Here is a 20,387-nt window from a genome sequence, read left to right on the forward strand (position 1 = left end):
AGCCCATTTAAGCCACAACACAACATTTAAACATCTACCTCTCACTCGAATGAAAGGCTACAATTACAGATCTGGACAGTAAGGCACAGGTTTACAAGACCCACAGTTCCCTCACTCACGTTTCCCGCACTGTGCGCACTTGGTGCTGGAGCTTAAAATATGCATGCTTATTCCCTCGCCCCAAAAACCCCACAAAATAATTGATTTTTTCACCAGTCCCAGATGTGGGCACTGGGCTGGGGCCATTGCCACCCTCCCACCCCTCAGCAATGGAGCTGGGGAAGGGTCTGGAGCACAGGTGTGATGAGGAGCGGCTGAGGGAGCTCGGCCTGGAGAAAAGGAGGCTCAGGGGGAACCTTCTGTCCCTCACAACTCCCTGACAGGAGGATGCGGCCGTGAGGGGTCGGGGTCTGCTCCCGGCAACGAGGGACAGGATGAGAGGAAACGGCCTCAGGCTGCGCCACGGAAAGTAGCTGCGCTACTCCTCATGTTCAGGTCGGACATGGGGAGTAATTTCTCCACAGAAGGGTTAATGAGACATCGGAACGGGCTGCCCTGGGGGGTGATGGAGTGACCGTACCGGGAGGTGCTTGAGGACAGACTGAACGGGGCGCTCACTTCACGGCTATGTCCTAGATGACCCGGTGGTGTTGGGACACAGGTTGGGCTCCACCACCTCAGTTTTTCTCCCCTACCTGAAGCCGCTACCCCGCGATTCCGAGGCTCAGGTGCGGAGCGGCCCCGCCCTGAGGCAGGGGCCGCCCTGAGGGCGGGGCCGCCCCGCGCACGCGCCGCCCGTGCGCGCGCCCCGCCCTTTCCCCTCACGGCCCCCGGGCTGGCGGGGCGGGCTCGCGGGGGGCGCGTGCGCGGTGCCGCCAGGGGGCGGGGCGGAGGCGGGCGGAGGGGGTCCCTGCCGTGCGCGCGCCCCTCCGCGCCCCCCCCGCTCCCGCCGGCCCGGCCCGCGCGGCGCCCCCGGAGCCGGGGCTGCGGAACAGCGGGAAGGAGGCGGCGGCTGCCCCGGTAAGCGCCGAGCGCCAGCGGGCACAGCCCGGCCCCGACCCCCGCCCGCCCGTCCTCCGCCGGGGGGTCGCCCGCGGCCGCTCAGGCTCCGGCAGGGCCTGTGTCCCGCCTCGCGGCCGCGGGAAGCCCCGGGCTCGGCCCCTCCTCACCGCCTCCCCCTTAGGGGCCGCGCTGTCACCCGCGGCGGTGACACCGCCCCGCGCCCGCCTCGGGTACCCCGCGCCTCAGGGGCCGCCCGCGGCACCCTCCGGCCGGCCTGCCGCGTCCTCGCTGTCAGCCGCGGTGCGGGGACCCCGCGGGGCTGGCGGGGAGCGAGCGGAGCGGCCGCCGGTCCCGGCTGGCGGGGAGGCGCAGGTTGGCCCGCGTTGCATCCCGCGGTGGAATCGTTCGCTTCACGCTGCTGCCTGTGAGAGGGATGGTGGGTGCGTGTGGAGCTCCCTGAGGAGAAACGCGGAGTGCCCGCGTTCTGCAGCTTTCCAGCTGGGTTTGGTGTGTTCGGGAGCACCTTTGTCTGGATTCTGGTCTCATGCTTCTCCTGAGCGCGGCTTTTCTGCCTATTTAGAGCTGAAGGAACCTCTAAGTTCCCGTTTTGTGCCTGCTGTCTGCTATCCTGTGCCTCATCACTATTTTAGCTTCCAAGTCTGTCATGACCTGGTATTCCTCGGGGATGTAGGAAGGCACGTTCCATAGCTGGGCCAAATCCGGTCACCAGCCTGCTCTGAGGGTTCTGTACGCTGTGTCTTTAGAGGGAAAAACAATGCAGTGCTGTGCTGATGCTCAGCAAACTGCACCCTTCTCTCCACAACACCATCTGTGATCGCATGAAGTGTCCGTCTGTGCTGGGATCTGGAGAACACAGTTCTCTTCTAGCAGAAAATGTGTCATGTAAGTGGTTCTGCTGGGGGAAAAAAGCTCTGAGGAGCCGTGGGTTCTGTTGAAGGGCATCGTCTGTGCAAGCTCTGCTCACCCCAAGAGCAAACATAAACCTTCTGGAGCTGCTTCCTGCTTCATTAATGGTGTGGACTTTGGCTGCTCAAAGATAGGCAAATTAAAGCCACTGGCTGCTTTTAACACTGTGGATCACAATGTAGGGCTGTAGTAGCTCAGAAGAAGAGAAGCAGTTTCTTCTCTGTCTCCAGCTTGGTTGAGTGTTGTTAGGTAGTTGCTAACAAAATTGAAAAGAGAAGGTCATTGTAAATAGTCTGAGATTAAAACTGGGAAACTGAGACGGGAGTAGTCTCATGTTTCTTGTAACCCTGCCACTTCACTTTCAGTTAATGGAAAAACCAGATTCCAGGCTGGTAAACTAGGTGAAGTAAGGAAAAAAACCCCTTGATTTCTCACATGTTTTGTATGGCTGAAGATACATGTCTTTTTTTTTCTTTTTTGCATATGATACATAATTGGGAATAAAGCCTCTCAAATATTTTTAACATACTTTTCTATTCCTGTCAAATAAAATACCATCTAGTTAGATAATGCAGCCCACGTTTTCCCAGTTATTTTATCTGCTCGAGCTAATTGTTGACATGTGTTTTAGTGTGATCATCAGTAAAGATCTGTCTTCTCTCTGATTGTTTGAGGGTTTGTTATATTAAAGTCTGATGATGATGGCACATTCACAGTGGGAAAACCTCTGTGCAAGGATTTCCAGGTGTCATGGACTGTTACCTTCTATTGTGATTTGCAGCTCCAGGGTATTTTTCATTTCCCTTTGTGCTCTAGGCTGGTGTGATCTCTGTGGCCTTCCAGGCATCTGCCAAAGGTGTCTTCTGCATCAGGATGAACCTGGAGCTAAGGTTTCCCTCAATGGAGAGTGTGTCCATAGCAGCAAATCAAAGACAGCTTGGGTGTTGGGCTGAGGTCTGGCACGTGCTTGGCCACATCATTGTCAGCATGGGCACTGGCATGGCTTGCTTGGGCCAGCTGGCATTTTCCTGCACATCATTTAAAGGTGGCAAATGCCAGGGCTAAAACTTCTTGAGTTTTAGAAGTTTCTGTCTAAGCACGTGTTGGGATGGATATATTTATGCTGCAAAGATTTAATTGTACAAAATGAATCTGATGTACAGTCAACATTTTATGTATTGATAGATATGTACTTAGAAGTAACATTTTGCAGTCAAATTTGTGCCATTTTGCTTTACTATTGGTGTGAAAGAGGAAAATAGATTTTCAGTAGGTGGAGGCTGTGGAAACTCCTTAGGAGATTTTTCACTAATGTGATTCAGAAGCTCTTTTTGGACCTTGTGGTGTTGGAGCCTGTCTTGCCAACAAGGACCCAGTCCTAGCAGAGTGTAATGCTATTAATGGGACTGAATCACTATTGCTCATTGGGAAAACAGCATGAGAAATGTTAGGCTTGTGCTTCCTGCCTTAAAAAATCACCCCATTTAGTCTTATTTTTGGTTTTTATACTGAAAAAGGGAGAAAGAGCAATGTTGGAAGCTGATTTATGTACATAATGGTAGCCTTACATGACTAGTTACAAGGAACCTATTACTTGTTTCTTTTGAGCTTATTCCAACTGAAATGATCAGAGGAGCCACCATTTGGAGCACTTAGCACTAGTGCAGCCTGGAACTAATCACAGGATTCTATCTTTAAACATAAATAATTCATTAGTGGAGTTTTCACACATATGTGCATGATTTTCTTTGGGAAAGATTTTACTGTCCTACACCTACAAGGCACTACAACTTTTGATCTTCATCAAACATCCAGACTTTTGATCTTCATCTTCTTGGGGTACTTCAGTTTTGCAAAGAACTGACACTGTGTTGTAAATCAGTGGCAGAACAAGTAGCTTCCCAGATTGCAGGGAAGAATAATACAAGGATAAATTCTGGAGTTAGGTGAAAGGAGACTTTATGAAGGGTTTCAATCCACAAGGCTTCAGTACCAAAAAAAAAAAAAAAAATTAGAACAAGTCACTTGTTGCATATTAAATGTTTATCAAGCCACTAAAGCAAAATTTTGGAAGAGTAAATAACAAGTTTTTACTTACTTCAAAACTTGGGTTGACATTTTTGAAAGATAAATCTTGTGTGAATTTTATTTTCCGTCACTGTGTGCCAGAACGGAGCCAAGGTGATGGATGAGTGGCTGCAACTAATTGTTAGATATGCAGTTTTATTCAGGAAAATAAACTGAGCACCTAACATGGAGTATCTAAATTATAGTAAAAAAGAGTTAAGGTAGAGTTGAAGTACTGAGTGATGTATCTGATGACATCAGTCTGGAAGTATTTGTATATTTTGGATGCTAAAATTGCATTTCCTTGACTTTGGTCATTGGGCCAGTGTGGGACACATGCTCTGCACAGGTACATGCAGTGAGTGATGACTTCCTGTGGGATCTGCCTTTGGGGAGGTGGGTGGCAAGCATGACCAGGGTGCTGGCATTCTTAATGCTCCCTGAAACTTTCTGTGTTCTTCTTAAAGCTTTTCTGTGGATGTTCTTAATTAAAAGCACGCAGTGGTTTTGGCAGATGGAGCCTTCTTGAAGCTTGGCTGCAGAATTTCCTTGCTGTGGGAGGGTTGGTGCTGGAGAGTATTCCAGCATTGAAATACTTCAATGTATTTATTTCACTGCTAGAATGTTGGCTGTCTTTGTATGGACAGCTCTTAAGTGACATGGGCAAGTTTATAAAAATGATCTGCTAAAGTTTGACTTTCTCTGTTTAGCCGTAGGATTTTTAATTTTTTTTCTCTTTGTCCTGAGTTGCTGGATTATACTGAGCTAAAATTTTCTTTTATTTAGCAAAGTAAATGACATTGAGGGTTGCTGATGGGTGTGCATTTAAAGTAGCATCTGTTGTGCAGTGTCTTTTCAGACAATGGTCTTGCCTGTTTCAATTTGCTCTTCCCTAACAAGTGACCAGCACTTTAAATGGTTAACGGCAAATATTTCCTTCAAGTCCCTGAAGGAATATAGACTTTTCTGGAAGAGAAAAGGAAAACTAAAGCTACTTTTATAGGCATGATTCCTTCCACAAATCTGAGTAACTGTGTACACTTGAAGTTTTAGTTTTGTTTTTTCTTTCTGTGACAAAAAAAAAAGAGAACCTTTTTTCCTTCAGTGACAGAATCGTGCAAAGCTGCTTTGTATCTGCACTTGCTTACATGAGATGGACAATGAATGTCTCTTTTGGAAATGATGAACTTCTTAAATACATACAGTTGTTGGTAGTTGTTGTCAACAAATTATTCTGGATTTAGGATTGTTAATATGAGATGCATCCTTGAATGTGGCAATATCATTGGATTGAGCTATGCTGAGGTCATAAAGAATTAGCATGTTAAAATGAAAACTTTGTGACATCATGTTGCTTTTCTTTCTAGAAATTGAGGTGTGCAACAGCCAATTCTTGCCCAAAGCTCTGGTCTTTCCTCCCTTCTGTTTGAAAGAGAAGTAGCAATAGCAAATGCAGCTTGAAGACAGTGGATGCATAGCATAACTGAAATGCAGAATTCCTATTTTTGTAATTCCACAAAACTACAGGAGAAGGTTTCCTCAGCCTGCAGCATGGGTGTGCCTGTGACTTTGGAAGAGTTAAAAGGTGCCATCGTGCTGTTCTCCAAAGGTTTTGATGGTTTGCTAGGATAGATATTGCTGTAAACAATGTAAATTCTGTTTGTGAAAACTCAGGAAAATAGTAAAGACATTTTAAAGGGTATAGATTCAAGTGTGCAGATGAAATGTCAGTCTACTTTGCTTCATATTCAAACTACATTTGCTGTGTTGAATATGTGAAATCATACAAAATCTTGTTAGAAAAACTTACTGACAGTTTTCTCAAAATCTTTCTGATATACACTCCTGTAAGAAATAAGTAGTGTCTATCTACAGAAGAAAATTAAGTCTATCAGTTATGGACATTAGTGTTGTAATATAAAGCATGCTTGAAGGAAAAGAAAAAAACTTCAGTACAGCCTTCTTTAATAGAAAGACTGCATTTTGCTGGAGGAAGAATTATTCTGAGGCCTTCAGTCACACATCAAAGATTTGCCAGGAAACCTGGAGATCCAGGAGCTTTTCAAAGAAATACCTTGAAAGTGTTTCACAGTGGAAAGTGCACTTGGCATTGCATGAGGCTATCAGCACATCAGCAGCTATATCAGCTAGGGATGCTGTACTGGGCTTTTAGTGCTTTCCCAGGCTTTGTCCCATGTAGAATCCTGCATTGTTCCAGCAACCAAACTGTGCCAGGGAACAGCAGCTCCATGAACTGCCTGGTGATTCACCCTTTTCTGGAAGGCTTGGAATAAAATTTGGAAGAGAAATAGTCTTAGCCTTTTTCCCTGGGGAAGTAAAAAATTACCAATAGATGGGAGCCTCTCCATCCTGTCACAAGGACTTTTCTTCCATATGACTCAAATGTATGTCCTTGAGCTTCCACACTGGGGCCAGTAACTGCTCCTCCCTTAGTGATACCAGGGTATTTAGGAAGGATTTGCATGTGGCTCTGTCTGCCAAGCCTGAAGCCTTTCAACTGTGTAATGAGTGTGCTGTTGACAGGTCTTGGAGGCGAGGAAAGATGCAGGCCACAGCACAGGATTGAAATCTGTTGCTAGCCAGGCTTCAGACCCCTCTGTGCCCTGTTTTGTGACATGGTCATAGCATAAAAATAACACTGTTCATCTGTGCCCTGGCAGAGTGTGGCTTGGAAAGTGTTGGTGGCTTGGTGGGGGCAGTAATAGGTTCATTTAAAGCTGGGCTGTTGTGAGAGGCCAATAGCCTGAAACTGAATGAAAACAAATTTGGGGCTACACCATCTCTGAAAGGATGAGACTTCCTTCTTGTTCCCAGTCCCGCTGCTTCCTTTGCATAGGATCTAGCAATTACAAGGTGAGTCACATCAGTCCTGATCTGTCTGAAAGACCAACTCATCAAAAATGAGCTGTGATCTCTAGAATGGAGAGAAGGGGTGGGACTGCCTCTTTAGGTGGCAAGGTACAATTAAGTTATTTTCATGACTACTTAAGCAATCCCCAGCAGGCACTTCCCTCCCCCAGCCTTAGCAAGATTGAGTTGTGCATAAGCCATTCCCATTCAGGCCATTTGCTTGGTGCATCTGAGACCAGGATGGTCCTTCTGGGCTTGGGAATCCCAGAGCTGTAAGCACCTAGGGCCTGGGAAGCTCCTCAGGTGATGCATCTCTTTATTGCTTTTTCTGTTCTCTGGGACCTTTTTGTTGCAATGCCTTCAAGAATGTTGTCAGACCAGCTTGGGGGTGAAGTGGACACGGTGAGCTCTCAGTCACCTCTCAGTTCCAGATGTTCAGGCAATAGAAGGTCCTCAAGCTGAGCATTAATCAGCTGCTGGTAAGAACAGATCTATCACCATAACCATCCTGGTATCAGGACTGGGAGTGTTTGGATTTTGCATGAACTGAAGATCTGGTGGAGTGTTTTGGATGAGCATGAGACCCAGTCAAAGTTAATCACTTCTCTTACAGGTTTTACCTGTCACACACATGTGCTGGGAGCCACTGCTCTGCCTCTGAAATGGCTTTTTGCACGTCCTTTCTCTGTCCCCTTGCTGTGATGGGCACTGGCTGCTGCTGCCTTGCTCCTCCCTGGGAACTTCATGCAGCAGCAGCAGCCTTTGCTGCAGTTGTTGATACCTGAGTTCAGCTGGGAACATTTAGAGTGGACCAAAGGGAGGAGGTCACCACTGGTCACCTGCTCGAGGCAGAGAGAGAGCATGGCAGTGAAATGTTGTGTGCTGAGCCAGTCAGTTTGACTGGGAAGGAAGCTGTAGTGTTGGTCCTACACCTTTTGTTCTGCTGTTCTACCAACTCCCCTGGTTTGAAAATCGACAGGGCTGGTTTTGAAAGTACTGCCAGGCAGTGCCAGGGGAATTTCCACGGCTGTGTTTGTCAGCAGGACTCGTGGCTGTAGGAATCCCAGCAGTTAACACCGCAAGCATTCTACCAGTGGACTTTGGTTGTTGTGTGAGGAATACAGTATATGCTTAAGGTTATAGGACACTAAATACACCTTTGTAACTGGAAGGTTGTTGATTTTTAGAGTAACACTTACTTTAGACCATGCTTGGAATAACAGGTAAGAGCACTTCCAATTAATGGATTTAACTGATCCAGTATCACTTTTTAGATTACTGGGGTTTATGCTTAAAGCTGGCCAGTCCTTTGGCTGGGAAAATTTGTGTGTTAATTTTTTTATTTTCCTGGAAAACAAGTGTCACTGTAGGAGTTAGCACTGTAGAATACTAACCCAAGGGGTTTACAGGGAAGGTTGACATGTCTGCTGTTTGCTCAAGCATGTAAAATCTGACATAGAAGTGCAATTGCTACCCAGGAAATAGGTATATACTCCCTCATCTCTTAGTGTGTGCCTTAACATTTGGATGCAACTGTGAAATTCACCAAAAGGGGTGAAAAATGACAATGTAACCAAATTACCTGTATTTTCAACACCACTGAAACAAACCCTACTTCATACTGACGTGGATGGTGTTTTATCTGGACTGTGAGCAGCTGTAGTTCATGGGCTGACATAGAATGCTTTGTAATCAGTTTAACGATGGATACCAGTTAGGTATGGATTTACCTGCTCTGTTATTCTGTTTTTCAAAGTTTTAATTTAAAAAGTCTTCTGAAGCTGCAGTCAGTGTAAAAGCTCCTGCTGAGACCAGGTCATGGGCAGTGTTGCCCTTCCCTGTTGAACAGTTTCTCCATGCTAGTTGATGAACAGTTGTTTTTTCTTTCCTTGGCAGTGCTTTGAAATAGCAGTTGTTTGAAATAGGAGCTTGAAAACAAGGCTACATAATTTAATTTTGTTATGAAAAGGCCTTTAGAGCACAGTTTGTGAGTTCAGGAGTTCTGTAAATGTTCCTGTCACTTGTCTGGAATGTTAAGTATTGCAACGGTTACACATTGCTTGCAGCAGCTACAGCTCTGAAGTTTTCTCCAAAGAAGGAGTAGAGAAATTGAGGTGTGCAACAGCCAATTCTTGCCCAAAGCTCTGGTCTTTCCTCCCTTCTGTTTGAAAGAGAAGTAGCAATAGCAAATGCAGCTTGAAACAGTGGATGCATAGCATAACTGAAACGCAGAATTCCTATTTTTGTAATTCCACAACTTGTAATGGAAAACTGTAAAGGCTCTTCAGAATTTTGAAGACAGAAATGAATAGAAAGGTCTTTTGTCTCCAGAAGGCATTGCTGCAGGAGTGCAGCCCCGTGTGCCCCATCTGTGTTGCAGTGCACAGTTGTGTGTTCTCCCGTCAGCACAGGAACGGAGCAGGCCCTGCCGGCACGGGGATCAGCCCACCTGGAGCTGGGGGCAGATGCCTTAGGAGAGAGCCCAAACCCTTCCCTCCTACCCCGACTGCTCTCCCACCTTGGCATTAGTGCTGGCTATGGGGGGTTTTGAGCCCTTTGTGCTCACATGTTTAACAGCCATTAGGAAATGTCTGTACCTTGTGCGTGGCCAGTCTCCCCATCTCCTCACACAATATACATTAAACATACAGCTCACGTTTTTTTGAGTTTAGAATCTGGCTCCAAATTAATTTGCTGGTCTTTAGTTTTAGTTTTTTACTGGAAGAGATGTTTAACAGCCACTCCCAGTCTGCCTTCTTGATGCCATTCCAGATTTGATAGGCTTTTGTCATGATCCCTGTGAGATATCTCATGGGAGCTATTATATATCTTTGATCTTATTTTTGCCCCTTGCTCAATCATTTTAAGATCTGTAAGAATTTTTTTTGAGGTTGAGAGAAGAACTGCACATAGCAATTAAAGTGTGGCTAGATGGGTAAAAAATTGATTTGTTGAGTGTAATATTTGTGTTTTATGGTCCATTCTCTAGTCCTTTCTTTAATAATTTTTGGAATTGCTTTTCTTTTTTTCTTTTCCTATTTCACACACTGCACTGATAGTTTAATGAAGCTGTGAATCAGAATGCTGGAGTTTTGCTGAGCAGTAATGATACACTGAGAGCACATTTATATTTGAAGCTGAGGTTGCTCTCCTCGAGAGATAGATGTGTTTGTGTTTACCTATATTTAATTTTGTTTGCTGTTTTTATTGTCCACTTAGTCTCAGAAGGGTTTTTGTGATTCCATGGACTCTCCTGTTATCCTTGCTATCTTAAATTACCCACTAGCATCAGCAAACTTGCAAGTCACTACAACTGATGTCTTGATCTTAAGCAATAAAAGAAATGCACTATTTGCTCTGGGCTGCTGGAATCCAGTGGTTTATATATCATGTTTTTGGAATTACTGAGCAAGAGACCTTGTAGAGTGCTTGTGCAGCTTGCAGGCTGAAGTTATAGATCTAGAGAGCTGTGTCTCTTTCTGGATAGCTTATTTCATATTCCAGATATGAAATGGTGTCTGTGCTGTCTTGTCTGCAGAGACTTGGGAAAGTTCTCTATCTGTGTTTTACAGAGGGTTGATGAGGCTGCATTTTATAATCTCTTTGCTTTTCTGCCTTTTGGAACTGTATAAGTGACCTGAAAACGTCATTCCCTAATTATTTGGGCAAAGTTGTCAGCCTAAATATATCAAAATCAAAGAACTTGCACAAATACAGAGTGAAAGTGCACTGACTCTTATTGCTCTTAGATGTGAGCAATTTCTTCTGTAACTTGGGTATTTGATTTTCCAAAAGTGCTCAGTATCCTCGGATTTGAGGGATTGCTTGCTTCTTTTTTTTTTTCTCTTAAAAGATAGTTTTAAGATTAATAATTTTCTTAATAATTCATGATTTTTAGTAGTAGAGTAGATAGTAGATAGCCTTGCTTACTTTCTACTCTAGTAGTAAGCTTACTTTCTACTCTAGTAGTACTACTACTTTAGTAGTAGAGTAGAAAGTAGATAGCCTTGCTTAATGCCTCTCAAAAATACTTTTGTTGCTCAACCCCCTATTGTCTTCCAGGCAGAGGAAACTATATTCTGTACTCATGTAACTACTACTCTTTACTTTTGTGACAACAACATTAGCATAAACAAGTATCTTAACTAATGGATGAGATTAAAATAATCACAGTAAGGAATCATCCCCTCCCTGCCGTGCTCAGGGCTCTGCAGGGTAATGCTGAAAGCATTGCATGCTGGCTGGCTGCATGTATCATATCAGTTTACAGTCAGCAGCAGAGCCATGCTATTGGGCAGAGCAGTTGGAAATTATTATTTATGCAGTTGTGTTTGCAGCTGCTATAAAGGCCAGGAGTGGTTTCCCATGCCTGCAGCAGAGCAGGGAGAGCCCTCCTGAGCGCGCTGTGCTGTGTGCTGGACTATGTGTGCTGTGGAGAGAGAGGCGCCCGGCAAAGGATACAGGTTAGAGGAGCACTTACAGTTCCGTTCAGGAATGCAGTCCTTCTAGCTGATATTCTGCTTGTTTTGGCTTGTTTCCATTTTGATTAATTGATACTGTTTGTGCTATCATTAATCAAATCTTTTCCAGTAATGTCTTCTGCCTGTTGATGAGTATTTTCTTATTTTCTTTAGTAGTGGCTTTTTTTCCTTCTTTTTTTTTTTATTTTTGAGGAGGAGGAAGTGTGTATAAAGGGAAAGGAAGTCTTCAGTAATTCTTTCTTTCTCCCTAGGGCAAAAGATAAAATACAGTTTTATATGCAATATTTTCTTTTTAAAACAATAGTGAAATAATATTTTTGTTCTTGTTTGAATTGTCAGTGCTGTATGTTACTCTTCAGAAAGCTTCCTTTGGTTGGAGAGTGTTTTATTTCTTATTTTAAATTTCTTGCTAGATTTTCTTGTTGGGCAGAGACAAGATTATTGCTGATTCTTAATTCTGTTTCTTCCTACAGAATGTGGTTTTATTCTTCAGAAGCACAAAAGTAGTTTTTATCTGCCATACTGGGTGAAGCAGGGCTTTTTCTACTTCCAGTCACACAATATTGATGTCTTCTGTTTTCAGTGCTGAAACCCCATCTTCTTTTTCCTTCCTGGAGAAGGCAGGAGGGGAGAAATTGGCACAGAGAGGCCATAAATTCACTTTAGGACTCTTAGTAAGCAGCTGCTTTTAGAACCTGTAATGCTAATTGATATCTTGTTCTTATTTTGTGTGACCCATTTGTATATTTTTCTCAGTTTTTAAACTCTAATGATGTAAACTTCTTTCATTAGGAAAGTAACTACTAAGGCTTTGTTTCTCTGTAATTAAAACAGGAACAGTGGGCTCTAAGCCTTCTTGTCCTCTGTGTATCTTTAAATCTTTTATTTCTGGAAATGTGGTTCTAACTTTGAGTTTCAGTGAATCAAAAATACTGGTCTTGAGTGTCAAATTTCTGGATATTTTAAAGTAATGCTGTGATGAAACATGAGGATCATACTTGGCTGACATTGCTGAGTTTTGCTTGCTTCCATCACTGTTTTGCAGTCGCTGTTCTTGCAGCAAACACTGTGGCATGTTTTCAGGAACACTTCTCATGGATGTGAAATGTTGCTTTGATTTTTTTTAAGATTTTTTAAGCCTTCTGATGTTTACATTTTTGTAGCAAACTTTCTCACACACTTTCTGTAAATAATTTACTGTTTTACATTCTTTTATAGAAGAAGAGAAATTTGATAGACTGTTAAGTTGTCCAGTGTCATTGCAGAGGTGGCACTTTCACCCTCCAATGCGCTGTCTCTTTTAGAAAACTATAAATGTTAGAATCAGAAAATAAACTTCCCTTTCCTTCACCTTGAGAGCAGCGTGTGTGTGCTCGTGTTGTTTCGTGTCCTGTAGTGACAGTGAAACATTTGAGTTCACAGAGTCTTGTCACTGCTGCCCCCCTGAGATACCTTGATTCCAGTAAAAATTACTTGTTCTGTACAAGGTAATGTTAGCCTGCATCTCTTTGAGGCCCTCCATCCAGTGGGTTGTGTTATTCTTCCTTGCTGTGACAAGCAGATCCAGCTGTGTTTACCGTGCATGCAAAGCTCGTGTGTGCAGTGTCTGGCTTTGCAAGGTGTGTCAGGGCTGGTGAATGTGCTCTGCAGACGTGGACAATGTGCACTGCAGGCAGCCAGTGCTGGGTGTCTCCATGCCAGCCAGGGCCCTGCTTTATCTGCATTGCCAGGCAGGGTTGGCAGGCTGTGCCCAAATGTATCACAGTCACATCACAGTGCCCCAGCCCTCCTGGCCTCCTCACTCTGTGAGCTGTCAGAAAGGGATGGTTCTGACTGACTGGATTTATCCAGGTGTGTAGTTTTTCTTTGGGATAATTTTTTAAATGCAGTCAGCTTCGCTACGAAGAGTGCTCTGAAAATTCATTTCAAGTGTGCTATGGGCAATTTATTATTGTCTGTAAAACATCAGAAATAACCACTCAATAGTAAAGATGCCAGTTCTACTAAAGAACTCTGTCCTCTTTAGTATTTTGTAGTTTTCAGTTGAATAAGATCAAAAGCACAAGTAAGTGACTCATAAACATGAAAAAGGCAAGAAATAGAAGTGTGGCAACATAGATGGTAACCAGTGTTACCATCTGCTTCTGGATCTAGTAGGCAGTTGTACCACTCCATATTCCGTGTATATAACAAGCATATTACCTTCATGGGGCTTTTCTGGTTTGGGTTTTGGTTTTCTAAGGAGTCTCTCATTTCAAATTATCTCTCGGTTATTTAGTCTTCTGTGAAAGTGTTCTGATTACTTGTAGGCAGGACTGGTGCATTTTTGACATTGTGATGATGAAACTGCAACAGCAAACAAAGTTTTCTGTGTCTGTTCATGGCTGCTTTCAGAACTAAAAGGAATCTGGAAGCTATAAACAAATATTCCCAGTGTTTTAAGATGAAGCTTCCTGTTGCTTCTGTTAACAGTTCTTAGGGATCTGAGGAGGCAAAACTGCTGCAGTTTTACTGACTTTGATCAAAGTCAGAATTGAAATATACTTGTGTGCAGCGAGGTGCTGCTCAGAAGGAAGGAGTGTGTGTGAGGGTATGGTGTTAATTTTGTTACCTGAAATTATTTAGTACTTCTGACCACTGTGTTGTTATGTCAAATGTCTCATGCACACAGTCATCACTCTGCTTTTTGTGCCTTTGAAATGCTTCAGTTTTTAAGAGATGGAAATGACTGAACGTGTTTCATGTATCCAGTCAGCTGTGAGATATTGGGCTCACATAAACCTGATCACTCACTTCCACCTGGAATCCCTCAGCCTGAAAGTGGAGTGGGGATGGTGTCCTTTTAATCTTCCATCCCATGACATCTGACTCAGGGGTGATGAGGAAAACAGCTGCCAACTCTCCCTCTTGCAGGAGGAGAAGATCCTGCTGTGTCTGGTCTTTCTGGTAGCCCATGCTTCAAGTTATTCCTGTGGCTGTGCTCCTGTCAGTCTGTGCTTCCTTGGAATCAGCTGCTGTTGTTGTAATAGCTGCAGTTTTCTGCTGTGGCTGCTCCTGGTTTGGATAAAGGCAGCTTTGTTTTCTGGGCTTTCATCAGTGCTCGTGGGTGGAATGGCAGTGCTGGCAGTTCTCTGCTGACAGGGACAGCAGGGCCAGGCTGCAGGAGTGTCCTCACTGCAGCCATGGCACACAGGGAGCTGCTTCTGGCTCCTTCCTGCAGATTATCCTCAGAATCACACCACTCGTGTTACATTTGTAAACTTCCATGTGTTTGTTATTGGGATTTTTAATAACTGGTTGGAGGGAATCTGAATTTTTCAACTTCTTTGGGTTTTTTGTAAGTCAGTTTTTCTCCACCACTGCTGTTTCACTGAACTGGTGGTAATCTTCTCTCAGATCCAGTGTTGTTGGTAGTTAAGCTGTTGCCTGAATACTCCCACAGTGTTTTCCTTCCCACAGTCAGAAATAAAGGACGTTGCTCCCTACTAAGCCTTTCTTTTGCTGGCTAATGAGTGAGCTCAGCTACATGGGTCACTTATAAAATATCCTCAGTTCAATGCCATTTGTGGAACGAGAACTTAAAAAAAGAAATTATTATTATTTGGTGTGGAGCTTAGTCCTTAGCAAAAAATCCCTTTTAAAAAAAGGCAAAAACCATTGGTCAGTCACATGCATTTTGTTTGGCTCTAATTTGTGGTCTTTGCTGCTCTTCTGATGTCTGGTCTTAAATAGAACATTATAAAAAAGACATTGCTTTTCATCTGTATTTTATGTTTCAAGTCTCTTTCTTTCTGCTTGTAGATTTGTTTGTAAATGCATCATAAACAGACAGCCCAGAATGAAGAAAGCAAGCAGGAGTGTTGGCTCAGTGCCCAAAGTGCCTGGAGTAAATAAAGCTCAAACAAGTGAAAAAGCCAAACCAGAAAACGGCTCCTCAGTGTCTGCAGTAACAAAACTCTCCAAAACTGGGACATCAGCATCTCTTTTGAAGGTAATAACCAGTAGAACATTCTGATTATTTGTATTTTTTTTTTTAAATAAAACTTGAGAAAAGGTAGCATTTCCAGGCTTTTCTTTAATGCAGCTTAGAGTGGAGGTTGCATGGGTAGCTGGAGGGAATCTGGGGAGTTACAGAGTGCTGGGCAGGGTGACAGGATCTGGTGTGTCATTCATGCTGAACTTGCATTCTGCAGCAGGAGATGGAGAGCAGGGTGCTGTGCAGGGCTTGGCTGCTGTGCAGAAGGAGCAGAGTGGAAGTTGTGCTCTGACCAATGTTATTTGTTTGGTGTGATGCTTGGATGGTGTCAGTGACTAATAGAATTTGATGGGAGTTATTTACTAATTCTGAAAAAAAGAACTAATGAAGTATCTAACATGAGGACTTCTTTATATCAGTGATCTGTGTTGGGTCAGTGCAGCTGAGTTCTTCTGGCTGTTTTGGCCTTTGCTTTGTGCTCAAGTACTGCTTGAGCTGAATTTTCACAAGTTGGTTCTTGCTCCCTGAACAAGTTCAAAGGTAGAGGTTTTCTCTTACAGTAGGAAAACAGGGCAGTGTATGGAGGAGCAAATGGCTTCCAACAAACAGTCAGACACACTGAGGTGTGCTGCTGTGGAGTTTGCACCTGGGAGCAACCACGTCTGGGCTGGGTGGATGGAATGAGCCTGCCTGCTGTGCTCCTTTTCCTGGCATGGCTGGAGCTGTGGCTGGATGCAGCTCCTGCTGCTCCCTGCAGCCCAGGGTGCAGTGCTGTGCTGCTGCTGCCCTGGAACACCAGAGCCTGGAGCATCAGAGCCACAGAGCAAGGGCTGAACCTCTGTCACTGACACACAGGGAGCCACAAAGGCCATTCAGGTAAATGGCAAATAAAGGTCCAAAATTCAAGTGTAAGAGTTGAGGTCTCTCTCTAAGAGCCCTGCAGGGTTAACTGAAGTCAGAAGATGTGTTTCCTTTCTCTTCTTCCTTTTCCTCTATGGAAGAATAGTCAATGCTTTTGCTGATGAACTTGCAAGCCAAGTTTCAGGGAGCTTTTCTCCCAGTGCCTCTCCTTTCTTCCATCACCCAATGCATCTTGCAGTTTTCTTAGCTTTAAATAATCTTTTGATGCTTGTTGACACTACATTCTTTCTATTTCTAGAAACCTGTCAAAGCAACTAAAGCCCTTTGTAGTTTACTTATCAAGTTTCTTATGTCATTCCTCTGAGGGAGATAAAGGAGGAGGATGATGTAACTCTGAACAGATTTGACCCAGTATGCTTTCACAGTTTTACTTATATTAGTAACACTTCTGGCTGTGTTTTGGTGTGGGATTGGAATTCATGACAATTTATAAGTTGGAGGCACTAATGAAAATTTTCTTTTGATTACTGAGGCTTATCTCAGGTTTATGTTCAACCAGGCTTACTCATACACTTGGATGTCTTTTAGTTGTTTTGGTGTTGTTGTGCCAACTGTGTGACTTAGTGATAGTGATGAATCTTCTTTGAGTTCTGTACTTCTGTAACAAAGTTAGTTGTTTGTGGGGCTTTTTATTTACTGGTACTGACAAATCACAGAATTTCTGGCTTGAAAGAAGTATCAATAGAAGTTGCTTTTTAAAAAATACCTTTTAAATATGATTTTTATATTTGATATTGTTGATGAAACATTTGGCATATTGTTTTCCTCATAGAGGCTGTAGGATATTCTCTTAGAGTTGATGAATTGGTGTGTGTTATTAAATTAAAATTTAATATTCTTTTACAAAAAAAAGCTGGCATTAAATAACTTAATTGCAATGCTTACTAATTTATTCAGCCCTTTGAGCTGGATATTGAGTGAAAGGCTCCTATTAAAGATTAGAAATACGGTACTAGAACAATCTTGGTTCAGTCAATAATAACTACTCCTGTTGAAGATTAACAAAATAATGTTTTGTTGCAAAACAGAACATTATTTTGTAATTATAGCCTCCCCTTCATGATATAACTATAGGCCAGCATTCAGCTTTGGGTGGGCTTCTTTAACTGCATTGTTCCATACATTTGTCCATTCTTGTGGAGTTTTCAGAATGTATGGACAATGAGCACAGGAAGAAACTCTGGGACCCACCCTTCAGCAGAGCTGAGCCTGTCCCAGGGTCTGTTTCCCCATGCCCTTGGTCAGTTCCTTCTCTGCAGTTTTTGTCTCCCACTTGGCCCAGCACTTGGGTAAATGTTCAGCACCCACACACTTTATTGCTACAGAAGTTTAACTGCCAGCCACTTTTAATCTGTCAAAAAAAAAATACTCTACAAATAATGTATTCTTATTTTTAAGATCATTATTTTTTGACTTCTTCAGCTAATGAGCTTGTGATCCTGCTAGCATTCCCAGCTGCAATTAGACAGCAGCTGTACTTCAGACAAATTGCAAAATCCAGTGTCCCTGAAAAGCCAGGACTTGGAGACCAATATTTGAATATTAAAAATTAGAGTGTGTTTTCAGTATTCATGTGTCTAGGCTTCTATTCTGTTTGCAAAATGCAGTAACTTAATTACAGATTGTTGTGAAGTTTGATGTTTGAAAAACTCAAATACAGCAACAACAACCATCAAAGAAAATCTTAGGTAGGAATAATTATATATATATAAAGGGATTTGAATGAGATGCAGTAAATAGGATATACCTGTTGAGAAACTAAGATGAAATGAATTGTATAGGTCATTATTCAAGTTTCGTTGCACTGAAAGAAAGTGGTGAGAGGAAAACAGAATATGAATTGTATAATTATAAAGTGGTTTTTTATACAGAAAAACAAAATAGGTCTGGATGAGCATTTCTAATGATGAGATTTTCTAATTTTTCATATTTTAATGTAGGAGTTTTTATGCTAAGCAGGATGACACAGTTCTTAGTAAATGGGAAAAGTTGTTTAATAAATATGCACCATTGCTTTTACTTCAATTAAAAAGATATGCTACGAAAATACTTTGATTTTAAAGGTTCTGAATGGTTGCCATTGTGGAACATTAAGAAGAGAGCTGCTGGTTTGTAATTTTTCCAAAGCTTTGCTAAATAGTTTTCTTTGCCAAGAGTATAATGTTACAGCTTTGAGAAGCTGTTTACTAATTGGCTGCAGAGGAGGCAGTGCCTTCCAACCTAGACCAGAAATAGTTTATGGGTAAGTCAGAAGAAGAATGGCTGTCTTAAATTCCTTTGTTCAGCAAGGACTGCAGATGAGTAATGTCTGAACGTGTGTATTTTTCTTAGTTTTCTTCAAGCTGAGTCACATCTTGACCTATTTGGCTTGATAACAAGTACTTGTACTCTAAGTATCTGAAATCTTAATCTAATTTCCCCAATCTTTCAGCAGGGTAAAGATGCTGACAGCTCCTAGTCTGTTTGAACCATCACGTTTGCAGGAGGGTGGGCAGATCCAGCAGCAAAGCAGAAAATCACTGTTCTGTGCCTTTTTGTGCTACCTTGGTTTAGGCAATAGTTGCACTGGCTTGTTTCCCTTCCCCCTGTGCCCCCATGCCCACAAAATGGGTTTCAGTTAGGTACAAAATCTAATCAGATCACAGGTAAACCAGCATTGTTGTACACCAGTAGTTTGTGCTCAAAAATGTTATATATATAACATATACATATATATATATGTATATATATGTATATGTTATATACATATATAAATATATATATACATATACATGTATATGTATATATATATATTTATATATATATATATATATATATTATTATTATGTTATAATAGTTTGTGCCCATCCTCCCCACACGAGCTGGGTGGGCTTTATGGCTTTTGTTTCATATTTCTATTTCCATTGCCTGTGCCTGTTTGCATGGCTGTGTGTCATGGCAGATCAAGGAGCTGCTCTGACTCCTGGGAGGAAGGAGCCCTTGGAAGAGCTTTGTTTGCACAGCAAACAACAATGGCATTTCCATAGCAGAAAAGCCAGCTTTAGATACACATCAGACTGGATCCTTGGAGTGATGTGTTTTCTTCCAGCCTTTGATAAACCTTCTCAGAAGGCTACACTATTTCTGAGATGATTCAATAAAAACATGCTTGTTCTAGAGGATTTTACCTTTACTAATAGTTTTTCTATCTGTAAATTTTCTATATTTCTATCAGTTCATGCAGAGCAAATATGTTCTCCTCCCAAAGCTCCCTTTTGTTTTGTAGCTGCTCTTTGTAAATGGCACAGATCCCATCCATGCTCTTTCCACAGTGCTGTGATCAGTGTTCCTAGCTGTTCTGGAATTGACATTTGCAAAAAGAGACTGTAGAGAACATGCAGCTATTTTTTAAATTAAGCAAATGTACCTTTATTCTAAATGTGTAGAATTGTAACGTCTGCAGTGTAGTTTTTAACATGGATGTGTGTGGGAGTTACAGACTTGCAGACATGATGGAAAGCAACTGGTTAACTCCTAAGCAGTACCTTTGAGCTGGGATGTTGGAGGAGAGTTCAAATGTGTTATCCAGCTGAATAATACAGTTGCTCAAGGAATGCTGCTAGCACAGCTGTTTCCTTTTAATTTTTTTTTCTCATCTAATGGGAAAAATGTTGAGCACATTTTGATTTTCAGCATTTGAAAAACTGTATTTTAAAGAGTATAAAGCCTGCCAATTAATGCTTAAGAGTTTAGTGTTTCTACACTTGCTTTATTCTGAAAGATGTATTCTCTGTTTGGGAGTCTGGTTGTTGGGAATCCTGTGCTTGCTGCCTTGTCACATTCCAGGCAGCTTTTGTGGCTAACAGTAGTTTCAGGAACAATCATATGAGGTTAGACAAAAAGTCCATCAAACAAATACCCCATCTCTTAAAATCCCTAGAAAAGAGCTTGAAAGCAAGGCAAGAGTATATGGTGAGAGTGGCTTTTTCCCCTGCCTCTGTTCTAGTTTCTAGTGGTCTGTAGCTCAGTATTTTGAGCTAGAAATCGTATTTTGCTAATGTTGGATTGATTTTTGTTCTCCTTTGATTTGAGCTTTTTGTGGTGAATTTGTCCACCAGAAAATATTTGATCATATTCAATTGAAGGATATTGTACTAACTTCC

At 42.5% G+C, this 20,387-nt stretch overlaps 1 protein-coding gene across 1 annotated transcript in view; it reads left to right on the plus strand.

Moving 5' to 3' along the window:
• Nucleotides 1-925: 925 nt before the first annotated feature.
• SPECC1L (sperm antigen with calponin homology and coiled-coil domains 1 like) overlaps nt 926-20,387 on the plus strand; it is a 65,125-nt gene continuing 45,663 nt past the window's right edge. Inside the window, exons 1-2 of the mRNA XM_036393055.2 lie at nt 926-1,020; nt 15,150-15,339. Of these exons, the coding sequence (XP_036248948.1) occupies nt 15,187-15,339 (153 nt within the window). The 5' untranslated portion in view covers nt 926-1,020; nt 15,150-15,186. The remainder of the gene's footprint in view (nt 1,021-15,149; nt 15,340-20,387) is intronic.

The sequence above is a fragment of the Molothrus ater genome, chromosome 18 (assembly GCF_012460135.2).
Source record: "Molothrus ater isolate BHLD 08-10-18 breed brown headed cowbird chromosome 18, BPBGC_Mater_1.1, whole genome shotgun sequence".
Taxonomy (NCBI): domain Eukaryota; kingdom Metazoa; phylum Chordata; class Aves; order Passeriformes; family Icteridae; genus Molothrus; species Molothrus ater.